Source organism: Orbicella faveolata, unplaced genomic scaffold (assembly GCF_042242905.1).
Source record: "Orbicella faveolata isolate gen_17 unplaced genomic scaffold, um_ofav_v1 contig_35, whole genome shotgun sequence".
In the NCBI taxonomy this organism is placed as follows: Eukaryota; Metazoa; Cnidaria; class Anthozoa; order Scleractinia; family Merulinidae; genus Orbicella; species Orbicella faveolata.
In genome coordinates this window covers 1,030,845-1,042,136 of record NW_028301564.1, presented here as the reverse complement: position 1 = coordinate 1,042,136, position 11,292 = coordinate 1,030,845, and the positions used below count along the sequence as shown (strand labels likewise).

General features: G+C 34.7%; 1 protein-coding gene across 2 annotated transcripts; it reads right to left on the bottom strand.

Annotated features, from left to right (window-relative positions):
• Positions 1–271: 271 nt before the first annotated feature.
• On the bottom strand, positions 272–11,288 carry LOC110056727 (phosphatidylinositol 3,4,5-trisphosphate 3-phosphatase TPTE2-like). Of its 2 annotated transcripts, XM_089273795.1 has the most exons (19): positions 11,167–11,288; positions 10,109–10,351; positions 8,349–8,396; positions 8,033–8,111; positions 7,486–7,559; positions 7,041–7,154; positions 6,540–6,630; positions 6,087–6,150; positions 5,542–5,606; positions 5,240–5,300; positions 4,759–4,840; positions 4,367–4,455; positions 3,766–3,827; positions 3,344–3,424; positions 3,129–3,234; positions 2,942–3,039; positions 2,465–2,569; positions 1,988–2,058; positions 272–1,522 (listed from the first exon to the last, which is right to left on the bottom strand). In XM_089273795.1, the coding sequence occupies exons 2-19, from the start codon at positions 10,297–10,299 to the stop codon at positions 1,420–1,422; spliced, it is 1,584 nt and encodes a 527-aa protein (XP_089129921.1). In that variant the 5' UTR covers positions 10,300–10,351; positions 11,167–11,288; the 3' UTR covers positions 272–1,419. The 2 variants fall into 2 exon arrangements, with proteins under 2 accessions (XP_089129921.1, XP_089129920.1); XM_089273794.1 differs by lacking the exon at positions 11,167–11,288 and having other exon boundaries at positions 10,109–10,617.
• Positions 11,289–11,292: the final 4 nt, after the last annotated feature.

Here is an 11,292-nt window from a genome sequence, read left to right as displayed (position 1 = left end):
AAGAATGACAACCATTGGTGGTAGATATTCTGAACATGGCCAATCATGGGTGCCACAGACATCCCCTTTTCAAAATTTTCTAACTTCTCCCTGATGAAAATCAGATTTCCTCGACCAAATAAAGACAAAATGTCAGATCTACTGGCAGCCTGTCGCGTGAACTTAAAAAAAAAACATAGCCTTTGGGGCCGCACATGCCTATATAGCCCATATAAAGGAGTACTCCCCCGCCCCCCCCCCCCAGACCATTATGACAGCTGTTAATCCTCAATGGCAGGTAAGAACATGTTTATTTTTAATGAAGTCATCATTGCTATGAAGCTTTTTGTATGACAAAAAAAGTCAACTTTATTATTTAACCAATTACAGCTATTTCTTGATATAAAGGATGTCAGTTTAAGCATACATGTAAATGTCTATATCATTACAACTGAATAAAAATGTCAGTTGATTTAAAGATGCTAATTTCAAGATATTAAAAATAATCTTTTGTAAGTGATTACTACTTATACTGTGAACTTGTATGAAAAAGACCTATTTGCATTAATTACCTAATACTGATGATGTACATGGCATTGTCCCATATTATTACATCTCATCTGATCCCAAAAATGACCCGATGTACTTGAAAAAATTGACAGGATTGCTTTGCATTTTTGAACATAGGATATTTTAAGAGTTGCTAGAAGAATATCATTTTTCAAATATAAAATGTTTACCTTGATTCCAGCTATTAAATATTATAATTCGTTAATTAGTATACATATTCTGTGGGCCAGTAACACTTAAAAACATGAATCAAAATGGAGACTAACCATTTACAAAATATTTTCCTATATCAAAATAGCTGCAAAATATATCATTGAATGGTTACTATGCATTTGTTGTCTTTTACAGGCACAACAGAGAGAATTAAAGGACATAAGAGCAGTTTTGTGACTGGCGAAATCTGGATTTGAGGGTTATCATTCAATGCCAGTACTTAACTCTGATTTCTGTAGCATGAAAGAACTAGAGGTATTGTTAATCCCCGTGTCCCCTGGATGGGATGCTAACCCTTCAGAGATTACATTTGGCATTTTGCTAGGTTTTCTTAACAAGTAATCAGTAGAATTCATGGAACTTTTCAACATTACTGAAGTGACATGAACTATACAGTATCATAGAGCATTATTCCATGAATTATTACTAAGCTGGAAAATTTGTTTTTTTTATTTTGTTGTAACGAGTGAACATTCATTTTAGCTAGATTTTGCTAGATCCTATTAAATTCTAAGAAATACATGTAGCTATTCGTGAAAAATGCATTTCCCAAAATTTTACTTTCATGATTTATCTTAAAATTTACAGTAAAAAGATTTAATAATGAAGAAAAAATATGCCACAAGGCTCAGGTTACACTAATTATCTGGAAAATAATTAAAGTTTTGTAAATGTTATATCAACAGCAAAGTTCTCTTTGTATGTTTTCCATGTTTTGGGTTTGTGAGGATTGTCCAGCTCTCCCCGGCGAAGAAACAACCTGCAATGAACAAAAATGCAGTATTCTGAGAAAGAACAATTGTGGAATCCTGATTTCTCAAACCTCCCAATATTTAACATTTTAATGTACCAATATAAGTAATGTTCCTTTATATTTGTTTCACGGTAATTTAGCCCTCAAAACAATTTTTGTTTCAAGAAATCACACTTTCCTTGTAGTTTTACTCAGACCTACTATGGCTTATCATGGCTTATGCTGCCATTGTACAAAGTTTCAAGAAAAGCAATGAGTTTGATAGGTTTCTGGTCATAGCATTCTGTGCTCCTTTTGTGACAAGTTATTTGTAATTCATGAAACCAGATTTGGAAAGGAAAGTTCCTAATGAGTAGATTACTTTTTAATATTTTTTATAGTGCAGGATTTCCACATCGTTCATGCACCCCGTCATCCCCAAAATGCCACAGATAACTTTTGGATTTTTGATTAAAACTGAAACAGCCTTACCTGGAATTCTCAATGAAACTTGTGTGAAACCAAAAAAAGAAAGCACAATTGTCGTATACATTAGGAACATTCTGGAAGAGGAAAATGCAAAGTTTTAAAACTAATGCACTCATGCAAGATCATGGTTTGGTATGAGCAGAAAAGTTCTCAATCCTGTGATTAAAACACATTATCAAATGACAATGATGTCAATGACAATGAGTAAGAATAAAAATACTGAGAATAAATTCAAATGATTGGAGGTTAAAACTGTCATTTTTAATGAGATAGAACAGTTTTCAATTGAGAGTCCTAAAACCAAAACCAAAACCAAACCAATAAATATTACTTATCAATTACACTACTCAACCAATCTCAAACCATAGTAAAGCCAAAACCAAAACCAAAACCAAAGTAACTGCCTGATTATTTTCTACACTCAACTGAAAACTACTCTAAAGGGCAAATGCTATAATTTGGCATTTAATGAAAGTTTACCTGATGTGATGAGTAAAACTTCATTTTCACGTCTCCCGTAAGGGTTGGTGACTCTGCCTCATAGAGAATGATAACTAATTTGTCGAGATCTTTTAGATGCTGTAGCTATCAAAAACAAAATACTTAAACATTAGGGGTTGCATTTATTAAACAGTAAACACCTCACAGAAACAATTACAGTGTAAAAGCTGCAATTACATAAAAACTACACATTATTTAAAACTATGACCTCTGACTACTGGTAGTAATGCAAATAACATTACTTACAACTTAATTCCTAAGAGTCCCCAGAGGTAAGGAGGAGGGAAGGAGTTTGGAGGTAGGGAAGGAAAAGAATGCATTAGAGGTTGAACCTGAATGTCCAAGGTGCTACAGATCACTGTGTCACTCTATCTTCCAGTAAAGTGACTGTCTAGATATTTTGCGAAGAGAGAGGGGGTGGTTAGACAAGGTCCTGACTTCATTTAGTTCACACACCTGTCCTTGGCGACAGTTTGAGAGATCCAGTTTAAAAACAGTGCTGCCATTGATGATGATCTCAAACGAAAGATCACTTCCATTTCCAAAACCAACACCTGACACAAAGAGATACACAACAGTAAGAGTTTGTTAATTAGCCATTAAAATTAAGCTCTATGATAGACAAATGGATGTATTAACATACCAGATATTCCATCGATCTTGATGTTTTTAATGCGATAAGAGACAGCAGCTGGAAGTCGCCCATTCAATTTTGTGAATACTTGTTCCAGGTAACCTACAAAACGACTCTGTAAAGAAAAAAAAGATAAATTGACGTTAGCTATTTGGGATAGTTACTAGCTCACAGTTGTACATTTTTTTTTTTTTACCTTATATTAATACCGTTTCTGTACAAACCTGGCTGGGTGTCTCAACACCTTGAAATGTATTTCCTACTGAATAATCTGTTCTTCTGTGTCCAAAATACTCCAGGCTATGCTAAACAGGAGGGATAAAAAAAGATGTCAAATAATTTGATATCTAGTCTAAAATAAATCTAGGTGCAATCATTGTGACTAGATTTTAACCCTCACCTTAAAACAAATGAAGAGAGTGATGACTAAGGTCTAAACATGACAATAATATATTCATAATAATAACTTTATTAACGTATCCTTTGTTCTAGTCACTAATCATAATAAATTTTTCTGTGTTAGTGTAGTTTGATTCTCTCACAACTTGAAATGATGAACAATAATTATTGTAAAATCAAAAATAAATTACATATTAGATAAATAACTAATAATAAATAAAATACAGGTCTCATTATAGAGAACTACCTTAGCTTCCTCAAACTGCCCACTAGCAATAAGCCAAGCACACACTGCAGTCCCTGTTCTGCCTGGAAAAAAATACCATGATTATAGCTGGTAAATATGCATAGATTGAATGTTGAACAATACTTAACAAGTGATCACATTTGTTGATAACCTAACAACTAACTGTTACCCAATGCACATATTTACTGTGAAACTCAGAAAACCATGAACACCAGAAATATTGTGTAGCAAGGAAAAAGCCAATTAGGCATGAGAAAGCTAAACCACAAACAGCAACAGTAAGTAGTAGTGGTTTTGAGGTTTGTTCCCATGTCCTGAACTTTACTGTGTTTGGTCACTCCTCAGTACCCAATTCATCCATCAGAATCAAATCAAAGTGTTCACGGGTTTTTTTAGTTAACAGCAAAGTCAGAGATATCTAAAGAGTACACATTTTATTGATAATAATAAGCAGGTTGGACAAAACTTCAGATTCCTTGTTTTCATTACCCTCTACCCCCCCACCTGCCCCGGGTATTTCCTCGAGAATGGTGATTTATGAAACAGTCCCTCCATTCATACAAAAGCAAAGGAAAATCCAGTTTCTTTTATTTCTTGCTACCTTTTCCTCCTTTACAATGTACCGCAATAACATTCTTTGGATCTCTGTCAAGCCATTCCCTCACATTGTGTGTAAAATATAACAACTGACTGAAAAAAAGACAAAAGTATAGTACACATGTCAGTCAACTAAATGCAATTCTATTTTAAATAAGCCTCTGCCCAAATTTTAGACACAAAAACCCTTCAAATTAAAGGTCTTTCTGTATGTTAAGCTTCTATATTATTTTATTTACCATGGTTTTATGTTGATTTATAAGAATTACACTGTATTAGTTTTGTCCGACTAATAACCCTTTCAAAATAATAATAAGCATCAAACAACAAGGTGTACTTAGACTACTACATGTATTTAGTGCAAGATTTTAAACTAATACCACCAAAACTTCTAACCTTAGTCTAGGAACATTATGGTCATCAATCAGTACCCTCTCTACTCTGTTGTGGAACATAGATGGATCATAGCTTCTCTCACCTGTGAGGGAATAAATTTAATAACAATAATTAGATATAATTACTATTTGTAGCTTGTTATGGTGTGTTTTCTTAAATGAGGTACAAGTCTCTGTAATTGTAATGCAAGAAAAAATAATTGAGGTAAAGGAAATGTAAATGACAGCCCTTTAACAAATCATTGAAAGTTCTTTTCTACAAAAACATTACTATGAAATAAATGATAAATATTTATATCATTTTTTTTTATATTGACTATGATTGCCATTTCTTCATTTGCTAGTGCCACTGTACATTCAAAGGTGCTGTAAGGTGCTGTCATAGAAACAGTGCAATATAAATTTTTGCCATTATTATTACTATTATTATTATTGTCATAAATTATTATTATTATTATTATTATTATTACAAATGTACTTACTACATAAATTGTAAACTTTATAATGGTCTTGATGTTTTGTATCCAAGAACCGCACAACTTCCTGTAAATAAGCACACGGAATTAACAATTCACTCTTTTCAACAGTCAGTTTGTGTCAACACCTGATTTGAATACTGTATTGACCCAGCTACTTGTAGCAAGTGTAGCTGCTGTTATTGTTTCCTAACCATCAATTCATTTCCATGGCCTATTAATATATAATTTTGAGCTAACCTGTGCTGCTACCATACTGTATGCCTTCAAGAAGAAATAGCAACATAAAATAATTATTGTCAACTTACTGAAATTGGATTACGATACAACTTGTGTTTTCCAGATGATGGAAATGACATGGCTATAACCTTCTCTGTAAAAATGAAATTAATAATTTAAACAGTCATATACAATTTTAAATTATCATTTATGATACAGTGAACAGTAGAGACATTTCTAATCTTATAAACTAGTAATGATAAAATTATTCTTGACTAATTAAAAGCCTTTAATTTACAGTTGCAAGACATCTCAAAGTGAACAAACCAAACGTAATTTACTAAATATAAGCATTTCCCACACATGGCTTGTACAAGGTTCAGTTTTTGGTTTGCCATCCACTATTGCCTGACGTGCCCCACCCACCCACCCGTGAAGAATTTTTATAGTCTATTAAGTTGCAGCGAATTTGTTCTCTAACCACTTTTTTATGCCGCTGTAAGACAGTTATGTTGTTAGGTCAATAAACTGGTCAGGCTGCGTGGTTCGGCTTGGCATGGCTCCCCACGGTGTGTGAGAAATTGTACATGAATGCATGTGTGTATAATAAAACAGATGTTGATGATATTCTTACCTGTAACATAAGTCAAGTCTAAATCAAAGCCATCCTTTTGATATCTCCTCTTGTTCTGTGATATCTACAAGAAGACATTTCAAGCAGAGTCATTAGTGAGTCTTATTATTCAGTTGCATGAAGATATTTCTATTGTGTAGGAGAAAAATATGTCTCCTGCAGGCAGAGTATTTTTAATGTTTATTTGACAAGTAGGTGACATGCATATACAGAGGTTTCATTGACATTTTCAGCAAGAGGGCAACTGGTTTTCACAGGCAGGCAAAACATTATGAACCGAACTTCTTTATAAGAAAAACTTTCCTCCAGATGGTCAAACCGGGTGGCCAAATCATCCTTACAGCCGGTCAATTTGCTCAGTGCCTGGCCTCTAATGAAACCCCCGCATATAACTCTCTTTGATTCCTTTGCAATTCTTTTTTTATCCAGCTTTGTAAATTTGTGCCCACTCACCATTCTCCTTGTTGCCCTTTCTACTTGATCTTTTCCAGTGACGATTCTTATGAACAGAAGTACTCGTACCAGACGAGCTGTGATAATAAGTCTAAAAACACATTAGAAAATTACAAGACAGTGAATTATAAGAAACATCATATAACATTGAATTATTATAACAGAATGATCTAAAGACAAAGACAAAGTTTTTCAGGTTTTCAGGAACTAACAGTGGCACATCCACAGATTAACTATACTTCTCCACTGTTTCCAGATCAAATTGGTGGGTTTTGTGCAGGGAGGAAAACCGGAGAACACAGAGAAAACCTCTCAGAGCAAGGATGAGAACCACCAACAAACTTGACCCACTTATGATGCTAGGTTACTTATAAATAAATAATGCACTACAAGTAATATTATATAGTAAATCATAATTATAATCAACAGCAATCTAAAATAGCAGAACTCAACATTTCTTTCAGTTAACACCGTTGCAATTTGAGAAAATTGGATACTTACTTTGCATAACCGTGTTCCTCTAAGGTCAAAAGAGAAAAAACAAGAGTGAGAACAAATGATATAACCACCACCACCAAGTCTAGGATTTCAAGCCATCTGTGAAAGAAAGATTTTCTGCAAAGACAAAAAAATAAAAACAAATCAACCAAACTTGTATATTTTAAAAAAAGAAGATAAAACTTAACAAAAAATAAAAAAGTAACATATCAGAAGTCTAAGCAGAACAAATCAAACACCACAAACTATTTATAATTGTTTTATTTCTATGCAATTACTTAAAACTTGTACAGTATAGAAAAGCCTATGGACAGGCTCCCTTGAGGGGTATAGGATGAAAAAAAAATGTCAGTTTTCTTATTCAGTTTTTTTTTTAAAATCTAATCATGACACACCAGCAGCCTGTTCACAGGCTAAATGCAAAAAGACATACAGTACATGTACTCACCCCAATGCAAAGATCCTAAACAGCACCTCAATCAAGAAGTAGGTTACTATTAAAATAGAAATTATTTCCAGGCTCTGCAAGAAAAAAGTGAAACAAAAAGATAGCTAAGTAATAAAGTGGAATGTCTCCATACAGACACCTCAAAATTAGGACTGCTAACTTAGTCTCACCAAAACCAGAATTCATATAATTTCTGCCTCCATAAGTCTGCCCCTTTAGTGTCAATAACGAAGAGGTTTGAGTGAAGTAACTTTATCATGCAGGGCACCACATATATTTACTAATGATTCCTACTCAGATAAGACAACTTTATTTTTTAAATATCTAACACTTGCCAGCAAAATCTAGAAACACTGTCCATGGTTTTTGATCTGAAAGTTTACGAATCAACTTACAATAACCGCACTTCTTTTGCCAATCAGGGCATGCACTGCAATATCCCATCTACATGTATTACCCAGTCAATAATTTACTAACAGCAAATTGAATATAAACTGGTTTCAGTATGGTCAAATATTAATACTACTGAAGGAAGGCCATTATTTACCTGTTCTATACGTCCTGCAGTGGCCAAGTCAACAATTACGATAACAATATCTGCCAGCACCAACAGCAGGCTAAATACTCTGTAATAAAGTAAATTTTAAATAATTGTTAAGTCATAGAAATAAATTCATCCCTTACACGCAACAACAACAAGCGACTCAAATTCTGTTACTGGAAATTTCCATTTCCTCAATAATCTGCTACAAGATAACAGTGACAAGTTCTAATTCATTTGTAGTGATTAAAAAAATCTGAAGTGAACTTGTAAAAACACTTATCATGTATAAATAACCTTTAAATTATAATTTTTTACCAACCTGACAAAGAAATGCTCCACAATTCTTCTGAGGGACTCTCTAAATTTTCTGTGAGGTTAGAAGTAAAGTACAAACTTGAAATTATTTGACTGCATATATGCTGCCTAACATATATTCAAAATAACTTTCATTTCTAGACTATGACTGAGCAGGGATGGAAATGCTGGGGGCTTTAATAGCACAGAGCAACTTGAATCTTAAATTCTGAAAGATGACCACCAGCTCATATCCTCCAAATGTTGACTTCACCGACACATGGGTAGATTGTGTCAAATTTAGAATTAAGTGCAAGTGACTAATGTGCATAAAAAAAATTAATGTTGCAGTTCTTAGAGAGTTATGTTCAAACGTTTGTAGTAGACGAATGCAAAAACCACACAATAGTACAAAATAAAAAAAAATACATGGCTTAAGACCATCTCCATTGAAACAGTCCATAAGACAAAATCCCAACCAAGAAAGTACCAATCAGAACACTTGGATTTACCTCCATGCTACCTTGCCATATAATAAATGAAAATTTTAAAATAAATAAATAAATATAAGGATTGATAGGAAAAATAAATAAATAAATAAATAAATAAATAAAAAGGATTTTTACAATAGTTCGCAAAATGGCCTTTTGATCACTGTTTCCACATCAAACATTTCGTGGATGTCGAGAGGAAAACTCAAGAACTTGGAGAAAAACTCTTGGGCCTAGAGCGAGAACCAACAGCAAACTTGACCACATATTGCCTGGTTCTAGCATTTAAACTAAGGGAACCTTGGTGGGAAACAAGTGGTCCCATGGTCCCATTGCTGCACCACCCTTGCTTTCTCTCCCCACTACCCCCCCTACCAAGTTTGTTTCCCTGAACTCAATTTAAGCTTTCTATTTTGAGTTCGCATCCCCCTTTTTCGAGTTGGCTCTGAGGCCAATGGATTAAAGAATGAGAAATAAACGTGTTGTGTGTGATTTTGTTTTACTGTGCCCACTTGCTTGGGTGCGAAACCTTATTGCACATGTAATCAGGAGTCACATGTAATTAGCAAACAGAAACACGGCCAAAACGTGCGATCAAAAGATTGTCTGGCAATGATTCTGTAGTCAAGACTTGTCCTGCTAACATGTGCACTGACGTGACAACTCTGTAGTTCCACTCTAGCACTCTAGGACTTGCCACTTCCTGTTTGAAATTCTAGCTACACATACTGACAACAAGACTTGCTTCACGGACAGAACGCGTTATAAAATCGCACTCAACAGACACTTCTGAAAGCAAAGTATTCAACCCGGACGTTCAGACTTACTAAGACATTGAACAAAGTCGTAACGCTGAGTAATATTGACAACCGAATATTTTGCAAACTAAGCAACAAACGGCGGTATCAAGCTTGTATCCCCTTGCACATGGCTTGTTATCTCCTGAGACTTAAGTCTTTTAACTTCTGAACCCTTGAGCCCAATTCAAGGTCACTATATGCTAATACGTATACGTAACTTGAATTTTCCATTTATACTGACACGGAAAACAGTATATAAAGTAACTTTAGAACTCAAAAGGAATTGAACAGTATCAAATTTACACTGCACACAATAAAAGCACCGTAAAATCTTCATTGTATTAAAGCGCGCATTTTGTTCAGTTCATGTTAACTTCACGTCTAGTGTGTACAACTTCTCACACTTTGATGCTGATGTTGAGCATGCGTCTGTTGAAGCAGATCCAACCGGAATGAATGTCTAATGTTATGTTGAATAAATCTAAGTCACCTACCCCAAGCGAGTGCTCTTTTCCAAGACTGTTTCAGGATCGCTCCAAGAACTAAGAGCCGCGTCCGTAACGAAGTGAATATGCTTGGGAGAAACTGAGACCTGTACGAAGTCATATTCTTGTTCTTTCAGATCTTCATCTAATTCCTCGTCGTCTTCTTCGTCAAAATCCTCTTCCTCCTCTTCGTCGTTCATTTTTGTGACTAGTTTCTCTTGGCTGTCGTATCTCGTGCGGTGATAGCTTGCACTGAAATTCGGGTTATCCATAAGTTCACATACAAAAATTAAGAAAGCTCATACCACAAGCAACAACTCAACATCGTTTCGTTCAGTTTACTCAGGTCCGGCCTTCGAAACTGGACACCACTTCATATCCCAAACGACCGCTCAGGGGAGGGCTAAGTTAATTAGCGACAGTAATCAACTGGCCATGTCTGGGAGTATAAATCATCTGAATCATTTGAATTCCTTGTAGTGATTTCTCAATTTTGTGTTTTCTCTTACAAACATAACGATTTTAATCCCCCTTAGAATTATTTTTGTCATCAGGCAGGACGGAAGCTTAGAGAATTCGCTGAATAAACAGAAAGTTTATATTTTGGTTTCCAACTTCCCATCCCTTGCTCATTTGATCTCAGTGTTGACTTTATATGGATGATTGACTCAAACGAAACATTTCCTGCTTTTTGGAAACCTTTAGCTCATTTTTCAGTTCCTTACTGAGTTGCGAAATTACATTTCTTTGTGACAGTTTTAGAGCTATGTAAAGCGCACAGAGAGCCGACATGAAGAGACCAATAACTTGTCAGTAACATTTTCCCTTGGGCTGTATTGCTCTGTTTCGATCTGTTCTCCATCTGTTCAGCATAGCCACAAAATTAAACTTCATTTACGAATCTTTTTCACATTTGAGCCCAAACATACCTCTATAAACCTATCTTAAAACGATCTAATTCACATAACAAATCTTTCAACACCAGTACAGTGCTAATGCAGTAGCCAAAGAACCTCGTCAAATTTATGACAGCTTGTCTAAGTTTTTTTTATACATAATTTCCTTACCTGAAATCCAAGGAAGAAAGACAAAGAAGGTCATCCTTGCGTCGTTGATAATGTTAGAAACTGAAATATATTAGAAAGTGCTCTGGTTTGTCTACAGAAGAAAATGAAAAACAACAAAACAAACAA

Bases quoted from the DNA above. Each gene is read 5' to 3' on its own strand.
- LOC110056727 (XM_089273794.1), bottom strand. From the start codon at position 10,371: ATGGATAACCCGAATTTCAGTGCAAGCTATCACCGCACGAGATACGAC. The intron at 7,560-8,032 runs GTAAATAATGGC...TTTTTCTTGCAG, and splicing joins CTGCAGGACGTATAGAACAG to AGCCTGGAAATAATTTCTAT. The intron at 3,425-3,765 runs GTAGTTCTCTAT...CCTCCTGTTTAG, and splicing joins GGCAGTTTGAGGAAGCTAAG to CATAGCCTGGAGTATTTTGG.